The 22,965-nt window shown below is 41.2% G+C and overlaps 2 protein-coding genes across 2 annotated transcripts; one reads left to right on the forward strand and one right to left on the reverse strand.

The window, feature by feature from the left end:
* Nucleotides 1–251: 251 nt before the first annotated feature.
* On the reverse strand, nt 252–8,011 carry LOC124290597 (TIP41-like protein). Its single transcript, XM_046727357.1, is given in 10 exon segments — nt 252–494; nt 1,525–1,590; nt 2,233–2,328; nt 3,312–3,433; nt 3,436–3,443; nt 4,000–4,079; nt 4,135–4,153; nt 5,601–5,780; nt 6,224–6,353; nt 7,931–8,011. Coding segments are annotated over 10 exon segments (870 nt in total). The 5' UTR covers nt 7,965–8,011; the 3' UTR covers nt 252–359.
* Nucleotides 8,012–11,613: 3,602 nt separating this feature from the next.
* On the forward strand, nt 11,614–22,753 carry LOC124290559 (translocator protein-like). Its single transcript, XM_046727306.1, has 4 exons — nt 11,614–11,714; nt 12,708–12,809; nt 14,258–14,473; nt 21,616–22,753. The coding sequence occupies exons 2-4, from the start codon at nt 12,708–12,710 to the stop codon at nt 21,784–21,786; spliced, it is 489 nt and encodes a 162-aa protein (XP_046583262.1). The 5' UTR covers nt 11,614–11,714; the 3' UTR covers nt 21,787–22,753.
* The last annotated feature ends 212 nt before the right edge of the window (nt 22,754–22,965 follow it).

Below are 22,965 nucleotides of genomic sequence, written 5' to 3' on the forward strand. Positions count from 1 at the left end.
CGAGTCTGGACCAGACAATCCAGGGATCAACAGCATGAGCATCTGAATTGAAGATACCATAAACATGTTAAACACATGACATATTTTCAGAACTAAGCTCAAAGCTTTGAAACCGCTAATCACATGACACCTGTGAGAGATTCATACATGGAATACATAATCACAATCTTACTTTCCATTTTATTGTAAAATTATCTGTGTAAAAACATTGAGATATTGTTCAAGAAAGAACCCTGATTCAGCAAAACAAATCAAGATTTGAAGATTTCTATTTCACATACATATATATACATAGTACACACACACACAATAATGGTGCCGACATCTACAACAATGGTGCCAGCACTTCCAGTTTATCGTCATGTAGTATCTACAGTGGAGTCTGGCTCGCATGTGGTAACTTCCTCTGGGAATTCCAACTTCTCAAAGGTTTCTGCCCTCAGTGGCAGGTGCTTGTTGATTTCATTGGGATCTGTGAACAGGTGTGAGCTAACCTGTGGACAAACAAAATGATTATCTGATAACTGTGTGATGTTGGACTTGCCATGGGTTATAGTGAGTTGTGAGTGAGTGAATTTAGTTTTACATTGCTTTCAGCAATATTCCAGCAATATCACGGCGAGGGACACCAGAAATGGGCTTCACATATTGTACCCATGTGGGGAATTGAACCAAGGCCTCCGGCGTAACGAGCGAACCCTTTAACCACAGGGCTACCACCCCGCCACTCCCACTCCCACTCCCACTCCCACCCCCTGTGAGTGAGCAAGCATGGTTCAACACTACTTTGAACAGTATTTTAGCTTGGTGGGAACAAAGCCTAAAGCTGAGTGAGTGAGTGATTGAACTGAAGTGATTCAAGTCTGATGGTTACCAATTTGACAAACCTATAAACACTGTATTCAAACCCATGATCATGTTTCTGGTGTGCTAAAAGGACACACCTCCTCACAGTGTATTTATTAGTACATTTTGTCATTAACCATCTCTACAGCTTTCTAAAATGACATATACAGACACACATGAGAGATCAGAAAAACATGGTGGTATCTCCTTGTATGAACAACAGCAAGTACAGCCATACTCTAGTGATCATCACTATCATGTATTTCCGAGCTGATGTCATTTAGTTTAAGCAAACACAAGTCATTAGCAGCACCAGAGTTCAGGAAACATGCTGATAGCTCCATATAAGGAACATCAATAGCACTGGTTGCTTCTGGTTTATTTGACCTTTGGTCTCTCTTAAGATGAATCTGACAACATCCAGCCATCATCATTCTTAAAATCAATTTACATTTCAAATTGCATGTTTATGAAATAACCTGTCAATGCAAAATTGTGAACTTGAAATAATAAACCCAGTCCAAACACTGCATAATGTTAATGCACATAACAATCAGCTGAGTGAATGATCAAAGGGAGATAACTAGTCAACAAACCAAAGGTTATCCATTCACAAAAAGAGAATTTGACTTATCAACATGATCAATGCTCAAGAAACACTTTGAAATTTAAACATACCTTGAGGTTTTCAACTTTGTCATCCTTGCTTTGTGAACTGACCTCAAGGATGTAGTTCTGACCTCCTGTGGACAATGACAACATGACTGACTGAAACACAACACACAAAATTGTCATCACACTCTGACATAGGGGGCACAGCCATAGCAGACTTGAAATATTCCAACAAATGTGTGTGTTTATTGTTCCTGATGCTCTCAGCAATATTTCAGCTATAGACCAGATCATCTGATGATTGATATTGTCAGTAACGACATACGACACATGCCATCAAACAAAAGAGCATAATTTCAGGAAACAAACTTGAGGATGTAATTTTCAATTTGTAACATTCTACTTGAGGATGTAATTTTGATTGCACAAGCCTGATCATATGGAAAGAAGTTCTAGTGAGTGACTGACTGAGTTTCATTTTACGCCGCTTTTAGCAATAATAGAGAAATATCACGGCGGGGGACACCAGAAATGGGCTTCACACATTGTACACGTGTGGGGAATCGAACCTGTTTTTTTGGCGTGACGAACAAACGCTTTAACCACTAGGCTACCCCACTGCCCCGAGCGAGTGAGCTTCACACATTGTACCTATATGGGGAATTGAACCCAAGCCTTCGGTGTGACAAGCAAACGCTTTAACCACTACATTAGGCTCAGTCAGTAATCAGTAGAGGACGTATCCAGGTAATGGCTTGTCACGTGTAGGTTTACCTGGTGGTATATCCGTGTATCGTTGATGCGGATCATCACATTATCCACACGCATGAAGAACCGCAACAGTATGAAGAAACTGCTTGGCATGACACGCTGAAACACAAGTCGCCAGACCATGACCACTGCAGCAATATTTTGTAATCCATTTTCCTCATTAACACTAGCAGTTGGCTTGTTCAGCACAAAGCAACATATCAATATACCCATGAAGGGTAGTGTAATTGTTGTCAATGAATGAGTGTGCGCTCAATTTTTCATTCTCAACTCCCTGGGGAGTACACAGCTCAAGCTGCCTATGAAGCACTAAATGGTTAGCATTACATCCCCACTGCATCCTACAAGGTATACATTCAATGTTGTAACAACAGAGGCATACAGAATACCATACACACAACACCAAAACAACATAATGACAGGTATATTTCATGTTAAGGAATAAAATACATAATGTTTCAAACACCAAAAGATTATTTGACGACATTACACAATTCTGACTCTGATACTCATACTACTTTTCTCAATATGCCATACTTCAAAGTTAACATTGAAGAACAGCATTTCTGATGCATATCACCACAAGTGTGGAGAGTGAGTGAGTAAGTGTGGGAGGAGAATCGCACATGCAGCTAGGGCTGGTAGGCTACATGTCGGCACAACTCCCGATCTTTATCTAGGTGCGTTTAATAACTTGACAACAGATCTCATGCTGCCACGCTGTTCCAACACCACATTAAATACACTTCTTTTACCATCATGTTTTCCAACCACTATGTTTTACTAATCATTTGGAGAAATCTAAAATGTCTTAGAAGCTGTTATCTCCAATATCATACATAATTTGTTTTTATATATTAAGCACAATATTTGTCATCAGAAACATGATAACTGATGTCCCCAAATGCAACATTATCCTCATTAATTGTAACAGGACAATTTCAGTGCATACCATCCTATCAAGTATGAAACTCAGGTAAACCTTGACTATCAACATAGCAGTTTGTTAATCATAATAATGGCAATATATTGCAACACAGCAAGTTTGAAAAGTACATAGCAGAAAAAAACCTCAAACCTACAATTTTGACACTGAGAATGGAGGAGCCATTGTCTGATAATTCATCCTCGAACAGCAGGACATCATCGTAAAACATTATCTTCTCCCGAAGTTTGAGTTTTTCCAAATCTATTCTCTCAGATGTGGGTGTGACCTGCAATGATAGTAGAGGTAAATCTCAGGGGAAAACAAGGTTCAGATCAGCAGCATCAGTCTGTCATAAAACAAGCACCTGCTACTGCATGCAGGGAGATAATCCTCCCAGGTTCTTTCTAGGTTACAGGATTAACACGGCTTCATTGATTTTAGCTGGGACAGCATCAAGGAGACTGGTTGTGTTGCATAGGAGCCAACACAAAGGTATTTTCATGCCTTTTTCTACCTCACGTACATCATGTTTACTTGTAAAGTGCAGTTTGATTACCTATCTAAAAACCCTGAACTCCTACCAGCTTCCAACACCAATCCAGATTCGAGAATGGAGACAGTCAAAATTTCTGGATATCGGTGTGCATTGATATATTTTGGGGTTCCTGTTACAGATTGCTGTTGCCACTAATTGACCAACTGTGGTACCTTTTGTCGCTGTCAACCAAAACCTGCTTAAACCTGATTCATTGGTCTTGTGAGGTCATTTACTGACTTTACAATTCAGTTCGTACATACTGATTTCAGGGTTAACTTTGGGGTATCCCCTGGTGACACCTGACCTTGAACCCAGGCTGGTTGTCCACGGTAATCCAGGCTTAGCTTGTCCAGTAGGTCCAGTAATCAGCTTCACAACATTCTGTAGCCAGGTGAGTAGGTCCGATATCAAATGGCTTCATACCATAGTTCTAAAGATTGATGTGCTCACAGGATGATCAGCAAGATTTTGAGAAACACAAATAATTGAGTTTGCACATTTAGGCAATTGCGATACCATGAAATGTGTCAACCAATATAGACTGACCACACGATGTCGTTAGTCGCCAGTTAGACAGTATAGTCATGTTAAGATTGTCATCTTGTAACTATGGTTGAAATTTACAAGAGCATTTAGTAGAAACACAAATAATACACAAGAGTTATGATTTCGGTCAGCAGTGAGCAGTGATTGAGCTGACACACACGATATACACTGTACATACAAACCATACCATAGTTGCCGAAGATTGATGTTTGTTTGTTGTTTACAGCCTTATGGCAGAGTTCTGTATAAATAATTGAGTTGGGACCACACAATCCACTTATCCACAGCATGTGCATCTATTTAGGCAATTGGGATACCATGAACTGTTTCCACCAAGTAAGCAAACCAGACCACCCGATGCCGTTAGTCGCTGTGATAAGTTAGACAGTATAGTCATGTAGCGACTTGTCATCTTAGACCCCTGAAGGTCCGGTTAGAATATTGATCTTCAGTAACCCATGCTTGTCCTAAGAGGCTACTAACGGGATTGGGTGGTCAGGCTCACTGACTTGGTTGACACATGTCATCGGTTCCCAATTGTGAAGATCGATGCTCATGCTGTTGATCACTGGCTTGTTGGTCCAGACTTGATTATTTACAGACCGCCCCATATATGTGAATATTCTGATGCTGAAAAACTCACTCAATCACTGTTGATCTTAAGAGGGAGAAACATAAGTATGGGGCAGAAATTCCAGCAGCCACAAGAGCATTTAGTAGATTATTATACAGCAGGGCTCGATAAGATATGCTGGTATATTGCACCAGTGGGGAGTAAAACCTAGTTGCACCAGCCAAATTCTCACTGCACTGCTTTTATGGCAATATGTAATGAATGGAATAAATTGAATTATTTAGATGTTTTATTCAGAAGGCAGAAATTGACCTGCACCCAGTTAGCCACAAGCTTGCACTTTGTAATAGTAGCAAGTGCAAGTTTAAATCGAGCCCTGTACAGGTATATGATAACTTGAAATATTAATCACAATAAGTATGAAAAATACAGAACAGGGCATTTTTTATCTTGTCGCCAAAATTACAAAAGTGACAAGCCGATATGAAATAATTCTCAAATTCAGAAATCACCATCTGAATCCTGATATTGAAAACAAGGTACTATTCACATCTAGCTTCCTGCACACCTGGCCATAGCAACATCAAACAACATACTGAATAATCAAAATAGCACAACGTATCACAGGAAAACTTTCTATGGAAAACATATGATACTCATGATCAGTTCAAGGCACAAACAGCATGAAATGGTGCTCATAAAATGTGCAGCTGTTGACACAAGGATTTAAAGTTCATGGTCATTTTGGAACATGCTAATGTGGAGTTGTGTAGAACTCTACCCACCGTGCGTTCTGCCACTCTGCTGCAGCAGCCACCTTCAAGGGGTCTTGGTGTGCGTCCACCAACTTCAGGGCCCCCAGAGCTGTGAAGACAAGTCCAAAACCACCTTGATGCTGAAGACTGAGTGTGTTGTCGGCAAACACCATCTCCGGCAACTGTGGTAGCTCCAACTCACTCTCAAACCTGGACACAAATAGGTAGTTATTACTTGCAAAGAAACCAGCACCAAATATCTGTCATCTGAGAAAATGTAGGCAAAAAATATGAACTAGAAACATAAGCTTGAGAACATGAAATATTTAATTTGATCATCTGGAATAACACTGGATGCAGAAAACAGTAACTATCCACGAGGAGGTAAACTTGTAATGGTCTTCACACATTGGCTACATTGGGGCATCAAACCAGGACCATCAGAATTACAAGTGAATAAATTTAAACACAAGGCTGACCCACCTTCTCAGTATTAAAGGAAGTCATGAATAGATCAACTGTAAGGAACATGTGATGAATAAATGGGAAAATTCATATCAAGATACAAACAAGATGTTCAGTGTCAGATGTTAGCCCCTCACAGTCACACATATTTCAAAGAAAGCATTACATCCATGAGTGGTTCTACCTACTTTTCTCTCTCATGTCCCTCCGATTCAAGTATGTGACTTTTTGTGCTTGTCAGCGTCCATGGACCAAACTGGTACTGCTGGGACACAGGTTGTTTCCCCCTGGGGACAGGACGCGCTGTCATACTGACACTTTGTTTGCTACTTTGGAAGTGCCCTTTCAAATTTCCTAGTACCTTGAAAAATCATTCATATGTTAGTAGTTTGATAAAAATGTCAAATAGGCTACTGATAAGATAAAACTTTCTCTAAGTTTTAGCATGTATCTTAATCAAAGCATTCCCCATGTTTGCATTTTTGTTTTGATTAAGTTCTGCAACATCTCTGCTTGATCATGGCGGTAAGAGTTCCTCCCGTTCCCCATCTCAAATAATATTTAGAAATAAACATACACTAAAATCATTAACAAAACCTAACACAACAATTACTAGAGAACCCACAAAAATTACTAAAAGCCCCAAAATTAATTACATTTACAACATATACAGTGACCGGACAAAATCCACCTGGACAAAACCCACCCGGAAAAAATCCACCCCAAAATTGCCACCCCGGACAAAATCCACCTCTTCTTAACACAAAAATGGACAAAATCCACCCTTCTCAAATTGCTATTGTTAAAAGTTTTAGTGTGTCCTGATCTTTGATCAAGTTGTTTTTCTCAAGCATTGTTTTGATAGCATTTACGTTTTCCTAATTGGCTGTTGTTCCTAGATGTTTTTGCAAGCCTGATTGGAGCCCTTTATACTCATGTTTTGATATAACATACTTTTAATGAGTTTGAGATCATCCTGTTTATTTTAAATGAGTTTGAGATCATCTACATACTTTTCATTGAGTTTGAGATCATCCTGTTTATTTTAAATGAGTTTGAGATAATCTACTTACAAACAATGTGTATGTTAAGGTTGGAACCACGCCGCTTAAGAAACTGATAGGACATTCCCACCCTACTGTGTGGAGACTCATCGACTGTCTGAGAAAAGACAACGGTCTTGCGGTACAGCCATCTACAGGTCCGAAAGAGGTCAGCCCCCTAAGAAAATGTGCTTACATATGTATTTTGGTTGTTTTTGTTATCGATTATGAATGACTGATATGAATAAAATTCATTTCTGTGACTTAACATGTCCTTAGTTGTTTTTTTCTTAGGGTGGATTTTATTAGGGGTGGATTTTGTCCTAGGTTGCAATTTTGGGGTGGATTTTGTCCGGGTGGATTTTGTCCTGGATTCAACATATACATAGGGTCAAACCACGTTGTGTTACCTCTGTTAATCTGCGGAAGAAAGAAGTGGGGGAACGGAAGGAACTCTTTCCTGAGAGGATGTTATTATTTTATCATGGAAATGTGTGTTTAAAACAATGAAGAAAGTACATATTAACTCATCAAGTGATTTCAGCTGAAGATAAGTCGTCTTTTCTCAAAGGTTTTAATGTCTAGTAACTTAATAATAATATTAATAGATAATATTCTATGAAATAAGAGTGTACAATAATTCTATCATGATAGTCTCGTGGCATACATTGATGAAAATAGTGTTTATTACACTTCAAATTGTAGAGTGAGCGAAAACTGGGGGGAAGATATCCATGTAATCCTATTTTTATTTCGTGTTGTGTGTGGTACAGCACAGTAAATGTCTCATGTAAACTAATACAACAGAGGGCAGTGCTCGAAAAAGAACGAGTCCGCAATAAATGCGCTTACCTGACGAAGTCAACGCAGTCTTAATCTCTGCCATTGTGACTACAACTGTTTGTCTGGTCCGCCATGGCTTCAGCACATTGTTATGGGAGTTACCTCCCCATAAAACAGGGTTTTTTGCAATCGGTTAGATTTTACGACCGTTTCTGCGTTCCTTGTTAGTCGTCTTGGGAAGACCGAAATGTACCGTTAACACTCGTTGCAGCAGAGCCTTTATTTGGTTTCTTTTTCAAATCAAAATGAATTTCAAAAATAAAAAGGTTCGCTGAAAGGTTAATCAGGCGCTAGCAAAAACGATCTACAGTAGTTGTCCATAAGTGAAATTTCCATAGACTTGCATGTTAATTAACTCATGCAAGAATAATTTTCATAAATTTAGTTTCGGTCGGATTGCTTTCAATACTTATCTACCAGCTGGGAACTCATCTCAGCTACATACACATAATTTCCATTCAATTTTCCGATGATTATTAAGAAAACTGCAACTATTTAAACAACATATCAGACATACCAATCAGGTTTAACATGACTGTCTATGGGATAGATTAAAAGTTGTACTTATACATGGTGCTTGTCATTCGGTTACTAATCAATGGAAATATGAAAGGAAATTATGTACACTAGCTGAAGATGATTTCCAAGATGTTTGCAAAATATCAAAATGAAATGACTTCTACTCATTTTATGAATTTTTATGAAGATTATTCTTGCAACAGTTAATTAACATGTAAGTCTATGGACATTTCACTAATGATGACTCATTTATGGCCAACTACTGTACATTGCCATGTTCTGAAGAGCTTATTTAATATACAATGTGATATCTATAACATTGTATAAAATCACGTTCGTGAACCAAAATACAATGTTGTCTCATATGACATCATAATAACCTTTATTTCAAATACAAATTGTCACACACAACCACAGTACAAAAAACAATGTTTCGATGTTTTGTACGTTAAATGTAATACTTGAATACATCAACCGAGTGCATCAAGTTTAAAACTGTTGCAGCGCAAACATGACCAGGGACTAGCCCCCTGGAGAAGAATTTCATGGCAAATATTGTGCAAATCTATTAATATATGGAATATATCATATATAGTATGACCAGAAATTATTGAGAATTTTAGGAATATGTTTAATTGGATTTCTAGTATAAACAACCTTGACCAGCTATCAAATGCTTGGTTTCATTCAAGAGAGACAACTCCGTTAATACTTTTTCATTAGTTTGTGAAGAGTTATCCCCCTTTGTTTACTTGCTAGCAGACGACATTTTCAGTGATCCTCAGTATGGATGATTTGGAGAAGAGGAAGTTGATTTTAGAGTATTATAATAAGGACATCAGATCAGCTAAAGTGATTTCAAGTAGAACAGGCATCCCTTTGTCCACTGTTTATCGTGTTTTGAAAAATATTGCAAATGGATATGGCATTGAGCACCAGGGAGGTGCAGGTAGGCCCAGAAAATTGACTGTCGTGACAGGAGGCGGCTTGGTATTCTTGTTTCTAAAAAACAAACGAAGGAGTTTAGAAAATTTAAGGCTGGATATGATTGATAGAGGAATAGTGGCTGTCTGTAAGGAGACAATTAGAACTGAGCTGCATGCAATGGGTTGGCAGAAAAGTCGAGGAATTCCATCACCGATCATGAAACCTGAACAAAAGGAGCGAAGGTTGAACTGGTGCTTACAGCATAGAAATTTTAACTGGGACAATGTGATTTTCTCAGATGAAAGTTCTGTGTGGGTGTTTCCTAATACACTGAAATTCTGGAGCAAACAAACTGAAAAAGCTTTGTATCAGCGCCCAAAGTACAGTCCGAAATTTAACGTGTGGGGTGGCATATGTGTGTTAGGGGCAACGCCCCTCTGTGTATTTGAAGGGAATATGAACAGTGAGCGGTACACAGATATTCTCGAGGGACATTTACTTCCATCTGCTCACGTGCTCTATGGACATTTTTGGACAAGGACCCAAAACATCGTTCAAAGCATTCACAGGCCTGGTTTCGGACCCAAAATATGACATTATTAGATTGGCCCAGCTATAGCCCTGACCTAAATCCAACAGAAAATGTTTGTGGACTTATGAAGGAAAGTGTCAAAAAGAAAAATCTGACAAATATTGCTGAAATGAAAGAAGAGGGGGTCCGATATTGGGACCGCATGGACCACGACTTTCTAACTTCTTTGATTAATAGTATGCCCCGCCTCATTGAAGCCTGCATTGCTGCCCATGGTGACTTGACAAAACAAAATACTAACTGTTCACCTGTCTTTGAATCTGGAGTTATGTTCTGCTAATATTCACATTTAATACGTGAGCAATGAGGAAAAAAATAAAATAATTTACAATCTTAAATTCTCAATAATTTCTGGTTGTACTGTATATAAAAAAACTTTATTGGTGTATTTCTCAAAGTTTAACATGCTCCATGTTGAATGAGGCTGTTTGTTCAGTAATAGTGTAGTTGTTTGTTGGCGGCGGCCTGTCACCAGACCGGTGATTGATATTGCCAACAGTTTTCGTTGTGATGCGAAGCAATTAACCAAGTCACCGAGGAGACAATAACAACCACGTACCTAGTCCATCACATTAAATGCAAACATTTCATAGGCTTGTTCTGCACTAGCCGAGAGCCGTGATGCGGTATATACAGTAAATACATGACCCTGCATCATGCAGGGTCATGTCTAGTCTCTCGTACAGACCCTGAAGCAAATATATCCAAGAAAGCCCACGCAAGTCTAGAAAATGTGGCAAGTCTAGATTTCCTCAGCTTAAAGTCTCAGGGCTCCTTTTCATTATATTATATATTTTTTTACTATGAACTATTTATGTTCATTTCAGAGACTAGTTGTTAGTCTAGGTCATGTCTTGACTGTATAGACCGCATCGCGGCTCTCGGCTACTTCTGCACCGGAACCCCCACGGGTTGAATGTAAGCAGCAGGTGGTCGAACAAAGCGTGAATATAGCGATTATTACACAAGCAAGTGTGCCGTACGACGTATATTGTATTGCCCGAGCGAGAGCGAATTAAAACTCGATACAGTAGGCCTACATGTAGCCAAAGATACGCCTTTGATGTAGCCGATTGGGGAGCTTCGCTTTGGGCACTTTTGACGTAAATCATCAATGATCATGGTTCACAAAATGTCTTGAAACTTTTATCTTATGTAATTAATAAATTTCAGAAAGGTCAAAGGTCGCGAGTCAGGTTGAATAAATGCCGGGCAAGGCCGTATGCGAGTTTCTCTTTCGCAGTACCAGGGAGACTATATATAACGTAGATTATCCCTGGCAGTACAAACACATAACAGTCTTATAACATATGTGTTAGCTCCTATGTGCTTTGTCAACAAAATAAGTACACGAAGTTGGTGCATGCACGAAAACAGTACAAAAATCTGAAATTTACTTCCGTAAAATGACGGGTTGGCCTATATTAATGTAAAAGACGAATCATCCAAACGAAGTTGCATACGACTCGAAAGTTTTATGAGGTGAGGTTACACTTCTCGTCGCATTATTGCGGGCACGATGACATCTCTCCCTCTTCCTTTTGGTTAAAGCGGATTTATTTATCGATAAAACCATCATATTATAAAACGAAAGCATTACATTTTTGGAATGTTAGAACGTATTCTGTTCGTTTCAATATTCTAGAATTCACATTTTTGTACTACCCTATAGACCGGACCGTCCTCCAGATAACCACCTCAGTCAACACATTTCGTCCTGAGGTTCAAGTGGTTGCAGCAGGGAGCTTATGTAAGGTGGGATTTTTTTTTATTTATCTGTGTGCTGAAACACGTGTGCGCTGGTATGGTTGCAAGGAAGGTTATGTTTCTCGACAGAAGCTAAATAATAAAGTACACTATTCTCTCCAGATGCAGATATGATCATTTACACTCACAGGATTCAGAGCTGTGAGCTGGTGATTCACCAGGCGAGGTCAGTGTCATCTCACCTTTCCGTGCACATGAAGATGGTGTCAGTTGTTGTCGGCCGCAGTTAGGGTTATATTTACCCATAATATGGGCGTTACAAGACAATGTTTTGTCGCGCACAAACCAAGCAAACGTGAAAACGAAGGGACGACCACTTCACTGAAAAAAGGAAGTGTGTGTAAAATCCTCAAAATTCGTTTAAAGTTTCTTTGGATAAGAACATTATTTATGAGCTGAAGATTAATTGCTACTCAAAATGACCTCCAAATATGTAAAAAAAAAAAGGTAAATGAAAGCTTCACTATAAAATTTAATCCCCAAATATGTAAAAAAACCCAAGGTAAACGAAAGGCTCACTAAAAAAGTTTATAAAGGTTTTAGGGACCGTTCATAATTATGACTTTAACTTTTTAAGGGGGTCACCCATTTTGTTCTGGGGAGGTGTGGGGGTCAACAATTTTTGTACACAAGTTTTTTGGAGGGGTCAGCAATTTTGTACATATAAATATTTTAAATATATGGAAAGAGGGAGGGGGTTATTGACTTTGTACATACATTTTAGGGAGGGGGGGTCATTCACATTGTACATGCTTCTCCATAAAATCATCATCATCTCCCCTAGCCATAAATTATGAACGGTCCCTTAGTGAACCTTTCATTTACCTTTTTTTTTTTTACATATTTGGAGGTCATGTCAGGGTAGGAGTTAATCTTCAGCTTTTAGTTGTCATTGAAGTATCACACGCAGCAATGATCCCAAATCAAGGACCAGATGTGGGAAGTTATGTAACTGCTATATGTAACCTCAACTTGTTTCAGATGTCTGAGTACGTTCGTCCAGCGTTTGCAATAGTATTTCCTAACCTTGGTGGTATTGCTGGAGGCTTCTTGACAAGGAAGGCAATCCCAGACTGGTATGAGGTATGTAGTGGCATTGTGGCATGCCTTAATATACCAGGAATTCCGATATTAAGCCCTGGCCTTAATTATAAAAAATTATCCCTTTGGTAATTGAATTGTAAAACTATAATTTATTCCAAGGGGTCTTTTTTTATCTCAGGAAGCTTCTGTAATATCTTTTAACTGGAAAAGTCATAAATAAATAAAACAGTTCCAAAGCTAATGGACTTCAAGAGAAGTCAACTACACAGGTTTGCTTCACTTTCTCAGTAGTCAGAACCGTAATCGAGGAGTTCCAGATTACATCCAATTGAAATATTTTCCACATTGATAGAACCTGAGTGCAAGTCACTTGCATTTAAGTGGTGTATTTCCGGTCAAGTACCTGACTTGTGTCTGGACTTCAGTGAGTCCTCTACATGTGGAATGCCCTGACTGTACTGTGATCGTTGTGAAGACTGACCAAGGGACATCACTCTCAAGCATAGCATTAATTATCTTATTTTAGGTCCATGAGCCAATTGGAGGCTCATTGGCAAGGATTGTATTGGGATAATAGGGCCTCATAATGTTTGGCCAATCTTTTACAGTCAGGTTTTTCATGTTTAATAATGTGACTGGCAAAGATGCGGTCAAAAGTAAAATCACAGAGTCAAAAAGACCATCTATAATATTTGAAGATGTTTGAGTCTTTAATATGGAGAGTGAGTGAGTGAGTGCACATTGAATAATGCAACAATCTACAGATATCTATGTATAATATTATCAACCACAAACATTTTTTCATGTGTTTCCTAAGGTGGGATTCACTTAATTGATAACAGGAAGGGCATAAAATGGATATTGAGTATCAACATAGACTTAAAGTAGCTGACTCACTCAAAAAGCAGTTAGGCCTAAAAACATTGTGTTGTGGTTCCGATTACCCGACCCTTGAATTCTGGTGCCGATCCTAGGTTTTTTAGAGGTATGAATAAAATAAGCTTTCAGATGCCATTGTTTTTTCCTGGCACCAACGGACATTGGTCATTCTGATAAAGAATGTCGACATGATGGCTGCAAGCTTGATTCAATAAACAATTACACATTGATAAATGTGTTATTAGTTCATACTTTACTTCTAAAAAAACGTAAAAAAAAAAGAATTCCTACCTACCTACCATAAATTTTAAAGAGGTGTAATCGGAACCACAACATTTATTTTGTTTGGCCTTACTGAAGGTCGCCTTTGCTGAAGATCATTTCTTGACTGAATTTTGGATTGTACAAAGTGGGAAAATAAAACCCGGGCCTTTAGCATGAACGCTCTCCCATTTGGCTGCATCACCACCCAACAATCAGTCAAGCAACTGATCATCCCTATACATCCTGCACCTGTTTTCCCCTGGATCCCCACAGGGTCTTACAGGAATGCTCAGCTGCACCAGTTCCTGTATGTGTTGTTTAGTGTGTCCATATTGTATTTCCAGAACTTGAGGAGGCCATCATGGAGACCCCCAAACTACGTGTTCGGTCCTGTGTGGACTTACCTTTACTCTTCAATGGGATATGCCTCTTACCTCGTTTGGCGAGACGGTGGGGGATTTAGCGGAGATGCTGCACTGCCTCTTGCCTGTTTTGGCACTCAGCTTGCCCTAAACTGGGCCTGGACACCGATATTCTTTGGTGCCAAGAAGCTGGGTTTGGTGAGTTATTTTCATTATCTTTACTTCATGGGCTGCATGCATACCAACATTCATTCTCTTCCCACATTGGTTACTTGTCATATCTTTCTACTAACCTCTGTTTTAATACGGCCATATTTCCCGGTTCTCGTAAAATCCCCTAGCGATAAAAAATCGCAACACCTAATTATCTTATTTTTCCTCATCCTGACTCATGCTCTTTTGCTTGTCTTCTTCTTCTTGCTGAGAACATAGTGGAACACTTGTATCTCATAAGTGAAGCTCCCTTCAATGTAAAATCACTAATTGGTACTCACCAAGAGTTGCCTCCCTTGCCCTTTGGCGGGAACAGGTGTCGCCACCCTCTGGCCCTCATGCTTCACTCTCTCCTTCTTAGCCCAGTGAGCAGGATGTGAGAGCGCCTGTGTCTCCTTACACACTATATCCTTTGGTTTTCTTAGTTTTTACCTCTTATAGGTTACTATAGAGGTATAGCTAGTATCCTTCATTCATTTGCATTGATAATTAATCATTATTTCTACTGTTTATTCCGTGGAGTTAAGTGATTGTTCAGCTAGTATTACGTTGATGAAAATCTGTACTATTTGCAGTTTACGTTTTCTGTTGCTGACCCCATGTATTATGCCCTAGTTGTGCTTTCGCCTTGTGCGTTTGATTCACGTTGCAGTTACTGCATTAATCTATCTAATTCTGCTTTTCATAAATATCTTTGCGTCTTGAGGCATTACGCAGATAGGTCCGCAAACAAAGGGTTAGACATGGCCGATACATCGGATTCCCCATCCAGTCAGCTGCTGTCGATCGACCCCCTCCGTCTGGTGTTCCGCTAGAGACCCGGAAGAGGCGTCCTGCCTCCCAGGCGTCCGTCGTCATGCAGCCAAAGTCCAAGAGGGCCTCGACATCTTCTCAGCGACCCGGACCCCCAGGGCAGCGTCGACCTCCAAGGGAAGTCACGAGAAGTCGTCAAAGAACTTTCTTAGCGAGATTGTTCCAGCCGCTTGAACTGGGCCTCTACGATGATCAGCCGATCATCATCCCTGGCGACGCATACAAGAAGCGACCGGTGACAGCTACAGTGACATCAGCAGAGATCGCCATGCAGCCTGATGTCTCTACACTGATGTCAGGCGACTTCCCTGAGGGCTCAGCCGCTGTCATCGCAGAGAGGGCACCCGACCGCCGTCGCAGACCATCCCAGGCGAGCTGTTGCGGCAGATCATGACCATAATGGAGGCCACTACAGGCGGGGAGAAGAAGCCAGCCCAGGGCCAGCGTAGCAGCAGCCACGTGAAGCAGCCTTCAAGAAGGAAGTCACAGACCACCTCGACGAAGGACCCAGATGTACAGTCTTCGCGAAGGCCTTAGCGAAGGCGGAGAAGAGATCGTCACCGTCCTTGGTCTCATCCTCAGATGCGGACTCAGACCACCAGACATCGCGGAAGCCGTCCACGCGGAGGTCAAGGCGCGCTCCCCAGATCCGGACGCAGCGGGAAGCTTCCACGAAGGCCGTCCACACAGATCGTCATCATCGTCCAGAAGGGCGTCGAGGGACTACTCAAGAGCTTGGCGAAGCTATCAACATTCTCCTCGCAGATCTCCGAGAAGGTCATCCCATAGACGCAGATCACCTAGACGATCTCCACGCCGTTCACCACGCCGATCTCCGCGTACATCACCACGTCGATCACCTCGCAGGTCACCACACAAGTCTGCACACAAGTCTACAGTCAGGTCTCCCCAAAGCGCCAGACATACCTGATGAAGGAAGGCGATGCAGGCGATACGTCGTCACCCTACCTCCGACGACCCGATTGCTGCGGTGCCACAGAATCTAGATACAGCCTTCCATAAAGCCACGAAAGTGCAGACACCACATCTGCCGAACTTTCACGCTAAGAAGTTCTCCACGCACAATATGGACCCCTTCCTCAAGGCACAAGACATCGATGACAACTACAAGCTGATCAGCGATGTTAAGAACAAGAACTACAAGATTGGCGATGCGCATGAAGCTGGTGCAGATAGAAACCATGGCCGAGGCGCATGTTTTTGGCCTAAATAGATCTAGAGCGATCAATGAGACACTTATCACCAGATTTCGTAATCGACCTCTGAAGATGATAGGATGATCTACTCGGCCCTACTGATGCAAAAGAAGGACCAGCAGTTTCTACAGATCATCTCACATCTGTCTCAGCAGAGCGCTGACCTTAGCTCGTCGTCAAGGCCTCCTCGCTTCCTGCAGCTGGGGTGAGAACTTTACAGCTCCACTCTATACAGCCCGTGGTCTTCCCCATCCATCTTTGGCGGAGGAATAGACAAAGTCTCCAAGGAAGTCACTAAGGACTCCAGAGAAGTCCTTATGATCAAGTCGATGGACACCGCTAGCCAAGCGTCATCAGGCAGACTTCACAAAGATACTCAGAGGGAGATCTAAGTTCTCGGGGACTACAGAAAGCGCGGGATAGGAAGATAGCCAGGCGCCAGGAAAAGATTCTTTAGAGCTTAAGCCCATATGGCAACTATAGAGGAGGGTCAGGAAGAGGCAGGACACCCAGAGGTTCCCTTAACTATAAGCTGAAAGACAGGTTCGAACGACTGGAGTCTTCCACCCCAGCTGTTCCAGTACAACCCGTCACAAGTGGGTGGGCGCCTCCAACTACACTGGGAGAACTGGGGAATGTTACAAGACCCATATGTCTCCAACATTCTTCAACCGGAGTTTTGTATCCCACTACAGGCCGCCTCCGCTGACAGTCAACCCTCACAAGTTCGACTTACAGGCACAACAACTACCAAAGTTAAGAGAGGCTGTTACATCACTCATAACCAAGCAGGCCATAGAAGTACTAGATCAAGTAAACATCAGACCAGGCTTCTACTCCCCAGTTTTCCTAGTACCCAAGAAAAACTCCAAGGAGAAATACAGACTCATTTACAACATGAGCTTTTTCAACAGGAATTATCTACATGGAAACCACCAAAGTTTCATGATGATACACCTACCTCAGTTCACACGGCAGTTGATTAAGCCCCATGGATTACATGGCCAGTATAGATCTGCAAGGCGCATATCTACACATCCCGATACATCCGAATCCAGGAAATATCTAAGATTTACACTAGGCGGGCTACATTACCAATGGAAAGTACTCCCATTGAATATCATCAGCCCCTGGCTATTCACGAGGGATAACGAAACCTATTGTCACCTATCTACATCATCTAGGGCTATGCAGTGCGTTCTACCTCGACTGACGGGATACAAGTAGATCAAGATCCACAGCGTCTCAAACTACAGTTAAACTACATCATAAAGCTACTAACACAGCTAGGATGGTTAGTAAACTTACTCAAGTCGGACCTAGTACCATCGCCAAGATCTGCAGTTCCTAGGCATTCGATTTATCACGACTCTCAACCCGTATCGTCGTACCAGAAGACCGTTGGCTCAAGATCCAACAGACCATTCCGCCAGCTCTACTCTCTCCGTTACCACTCACGACAATGGCAGAGCTTGTTGGGTCTCCTCACATCAGCCCAAGACATGACAGTCAGAGGCAGATTACAGCTCACGCCCGTTACAGGTCTTCATCGATGCACATCTCGGCGACCTACAACCATTCAGTCTACCGAAACATCTCAGACCTCATCTACTATGGTGGACCAGGAGGTGAATGTCTCGAAAGGTATTTGTTTAGCAGAGCAGGAATTCAAAACCCATCTATATGTAGACAGCGTCGCCCAAGGTTGGGGAGCTCATCTCAGCCAACGGATCGACATCAGGGTTATGGAATCAGCAAGAAAGCAAGCTCCATATAAACATGTTAGAGATGAAAGCTGTAATCAGCGCCATACTTCATTGGAGCACCATTCTACAGAATGCGACTTAATGATTCATACCGACTACTCTCGACAGTGGCGTTCTATGTGAACAAACAAGGCTCAACGAGATCACTGAACCTATTGACTTGAAGCTTTCAACTGTTCGATCTAATCCACGATCTAAACCTACATGTCAGAGCATGTCACATTCCCGAGCCAAGAATGTACTAGCAGGCGCACTCTCTCGGGCCACATCAACCGTCACCGACAGAATGGATGCTCAATACAGAAATATTTGCACAGATAATCAAGCAAATAGGGCGCAGCTAGTAGATCTATTAAGCCACACGCTTCAACAATCAGCTACCGACATTCGTGTCACCAGTCCCAGACCCACAAGCATGGGCAACGGACGCTCTAAGCATATCCTGGGAAGGCCTCAATGCGACGCTAAGCGTTTCCGCCAGCCAGCAATAATACCTCAAGTGTTACAGAAAATCAGACAAACACAGAGCCTCCAACTCACTTTGGTCGCGTGCCCTACTGGCCAGCCAGAGCGTGGTTTCCCATTCTAATTCAAGAAATCGGTCAACCAACACTAGAGCTACCCAAAGCGCCAAATCTCTTAATACATCCACACACCAAACAGGTGCACGGAAGCCCAGAAGTATTCCAACTTCATTATGGACTGTATTAAAATGTGTTTAAACAAGAGAGGATATTCTACCAGGGCGGCAAAAGCGGTCAGCTTGCCTTACATAATTCTACACGTAACTTGTAACGGCGACAAGTGGCACAGTTTAAAATTACGCAGCAAATAAGGGGATTTACAGCGAGAGATGCTACTCATCCACAAGTGGCAGATTATTTGTGTTACTTACGCAAAACAAACATTTAAAAGGCTCGACATTGTCAACATATCTTGCAGCTTAGTTCTGTGATTACTATGAGAGCGGGTGTCAAATTGACTAAAACTCCAGAGTTACTGGCCTTACTACGTGCTTTCCGATTGGAGGACCAAAAGCGGAAGTTCCACGCCCCAGCTTGGGATCTGAATATAGTGCTACAACACCTCACAAGTGAGGCTTATGAACCGTTGGAATCGACAACTTTTGAATTTCTCTCACAGAAAACGCTTTTCCTGTTATCTCTAGCCACAGCAGCCAGGATGTCAGAAATTCACGCACTAGATTATGAGAGGATACAGTTTGATGACAATCAAAACACAGCACACCTGGGACTAAGATGGGATTTCATCGCCAAAAATCAACTACCAGGTCAACCAGACAGGTTATTCCATATCCCTGCACTATCCTCGATTCTCGGATCTCAAGATACACTGGACTTATCTCTATGCCCAGTCAGAGCTCTCAAAATCTATTTAATTGACGTTCCAAAACAAGGCTTAAGATTTCTCAAACGATTATTCATTCCCTTGTCGAGGCAACAACTCAGACAGAAGTCTCGTACCACCATATCTATATGGATAAGAACTGTCATACTTCGGGCCTACAAGGCAGCAGGACTGGACCCTCCAACAGCATCAAATCCCCATGAGATCAGGGCATTGGCTTCCACTCTAAGCCTCTACACGGTAACTGTTCATTGAATACAATTATGGAAGGATGCTTTTGGAAATCTAACATGGTGTTTGCTAATCACTATCTGAGAGATATCACCACCCGAGGGCGTCTCAGGTATTCACCATTTCGGGTCCCTTGGTCCTCAGACAGCAGTTGACAGTCCCGTCAGAAGCGTTAACATCGTAGTCTTACGAGATTAATATGCATAATTGATACATGCATTATCTAGCTTATAACTCTCACGGAGTTCTAGCACTATGTATATACTTAGCTTAGGTCTACTCACCCATAAACTTTTACTGATGATTATGTTCAGTTGTATAGCTTCTCTATCAGAGTCGCTTTGATATTGTTATTTGATAATATCACAGTATATTATTATTGTAAATACCCCAGTATGGCAAAATATAACCTATGGCTTATAATAGAGGAAATATCCTAAGTCTATGCCTTTATGAAGTTCCGTAAGGGAGTTTATTACAGTTATATCTATATAAATCACTAATTCTATAAATCCAAAGTATTCTGTTTTTCCCACCTCCGTTTCAGTAGAGGATTCTACAAGCAAAAGAGCATGAGTCAGGATAAGGAAAAATAAGTAATTTTAGAGTAAAATTGATATTTTATACTTATCCTGATTCATGAGGTAAAGCCCTCCCATCCTCCCCACATAACACTTTGGATTTCCCTGTAAATTCAAGTGTTGGGCTCATAAAATCAGGAGAGAGTGAAGCATGAGGCCAGAGGGTGGCGACACCTGTTCCCGCCAAAAGGGCAAGGGAGGCAACTCTTGGTGAGTACCAATTAGTGATTTTACATTGAAGGAGCTTCAATTAAGGAGATACAAGTGTTCCACTATGTTAGCAAAGAAGAAGAAGACAAGCAAAAGAGCATGAGTCAGGATAAGTTTAAAATATCAATTTTACTCTAAAAATTACATTTTTCTATCCAATCAGGACACATGTTACATCAACTTAGATCCAGTTTGACTAATACAAGCATATGTGGGGCCACAAATATCCCTCCCCTCCCGGGGACTTGTGTTGATGTGACACACAAGGCATTTAATAATGATTTAATGGCTAGCTTGTCCGTTGTCAACAAGGGCAGTGGAGACGCCAATGATCCGCTATTACATGACTGAGTTCTGTCTAGAAGAAACGTTTGCGCATCGCCCATGGGAAGAGGTTCTAGTTTTCCCGAAGCATACGAAAATTACCGAGACCTTGCGAATGATCACTTTTGAAACAACGTCGCTGACTGCACAACTAATTCTGATTGCAACCAATCACGAATCCTGAACACTCGCACTATGAAAGGGCCGTATTAGAACAGAGGTTCATAGGAAGATATGACAAGTAATCTTTGTGGGAAGAGAATGACCAACATTATAGTAGCCAAAGTTATTAGAGGAGATAAATATATATTTGTGCTCAAATTAAGTAGATCACATGGTATTGTGTACTATACTTTGACCACAGTAATGAGCTTTCCATGTTTAATCAATTTGTACCAACATTTTGCAGTAATGCACATTGGTTCAGTGTTTAGGAATGTCAAATTTACAAATATATCAGTGCATTGTTAATTTTTACATAATACAATACATGATACACTAACAATGGGTATAGAGTACCCTAGTTGTGTAAGTATTGATGTACATGACACTGTTGCATCCTGACACCCACTGGACTGTAATTACAGGTGCTTGTTACTCTGCTGCATCTGTTACAGGCCACAATTGAGATTGGTGCTCTGTGGGGAGCAATCCTGGCAACTATTATCACCTTCCATCCCGTCAACCGGACAGCCTCCTACCTGCTCCTCCCCTACCTGGGCTGGGTCTCACTTGCAAGCTGCCTCACTTTCAACATCTGGCGTAACAACAAGGACCGCACTGACTGAAAAGTCTGCACAGAGTTGTCTGATCTTGTTGAACGTGTCCGCATGATGAGAGGAACCCACAGTGCATGGAAAGAAGTCTAATGTCTGTTTTCAGAAAACTTTATTAGATGTAGTTGTATTTATTTGAAATTTTGCATCAAATTTTTTGGGAGAGCTCACATTACTGCCCTGTATTGCTGTTTATATTACAGTGTTCTCTTATTCAAAGTGCCGTGAATCATTGTCAATAACTCAACGTCTCAGTCAAGATCCAGGTTAGGATAGGAATACATCAGATCCTGTTGCCCTATCATGTATCTATTGCTGATGCAAATGTCCAGCTGTCGATAATCGTAATCTCCACCCAGCCCACTTAACTCCTCCTCCCAGTCCCCAAACTTGGGCCAGACCAGTCCAGTATTCAGGAAGACAGTGTGTGAGGACAGCCTGAACAGAGATTACTAACAGTCACTAAAAGGGAGTAGTGAGTTTAGTTTTATGCAGCACTCAGCAATATTCCAGCTATATGGCAGCGGTCTGTAAATAATCGAATCTGAACCAGACAATCCAGTGATCAACAGCATGAGCAGAAAAAGGGAGTAACCTTGACTGTTTTCAACTCAGTTCCAACAAATGTATGTGATAACACTTGAAGGTTTATAACTAAATCTAGTCAAACCAAGTCACTATTCTGTGGTCAACACTATTTGTTGTTTCAGTGTCATATAACATGATCCACAGATACTCTAATCCAAACCTGTTGATAATTTAGGTATTTAATGTGAAAATAATCACGCTTTAGTGATGACCCAATATTAACATGATGTGGGCTTCTGTGTTTCTATCCCAATGGTTTTTGCTAAAGCTGGTGTAAAACCCAACTTACCTCCTCTCCACCCAGCTGTCCCCAGCCACAGCCAGCAAATCATGTAGATGCACCATTTCAAGTTTCATTGTATACTTAAAGACATTTCAGGGTCGCTATCGGAAAAACACACCAAATGTCAGTGTGAATGGTATAAAAAACAGTGAGACAGATGCTTGAGCATCCTTTTAGTATTTCTGGTTGATGTGGAGAGTTTAAAGTTATTCTGAATACTCTGAATAATCAGTCAAGCCTCAGAAAGAGGAAGGGTTGGAGCTGAAGATGATCACTGAGACTATTTAACTAACAATTTCTAGTTACTATTCATTCCAGAA

Source organism: Haliotis rubra, unplaced genomic scaffold (genome assembly GCF_003918875.1).
Source record: "Haliotis rubra isolate DU_JTF1 unplaced genomic scaffold, ASM391887v1 Scf47, whole genome shotgun sequence".
NCBI classification, from domain to species: domain Eukaryota; kingdom Metazoa; phylum Mollusca; class Gastropoda; order Lepetellida; family Haliotidae; genus Haliotis; species Haliotis rubra.

Bases quoted from the DNA above. Each gene is read 5' to 3' on its own strand.
- LOC124290559 (XM_046727306.1), top strand. From the start codon at position 12,708: ATGTCTGAGTACGTTCGTCCAGCGTTTGCAATAGTATTTCCTAACCTT. The intron at 12,810-14,257 runs GTATGTAGTGGC...TTGTATTTCCAG, and splicing joins CAATCCCAGACTGGTATGAG to AACTTGAGGAGGCCATCATG. The intron at 14,474-21,615 runs GTGAGTTATTTT...CATCTGTTACAG, and splicing joins GTGCCAAGAAGCTGGGTTTG to GCCACAATTGAGATTGGTGC.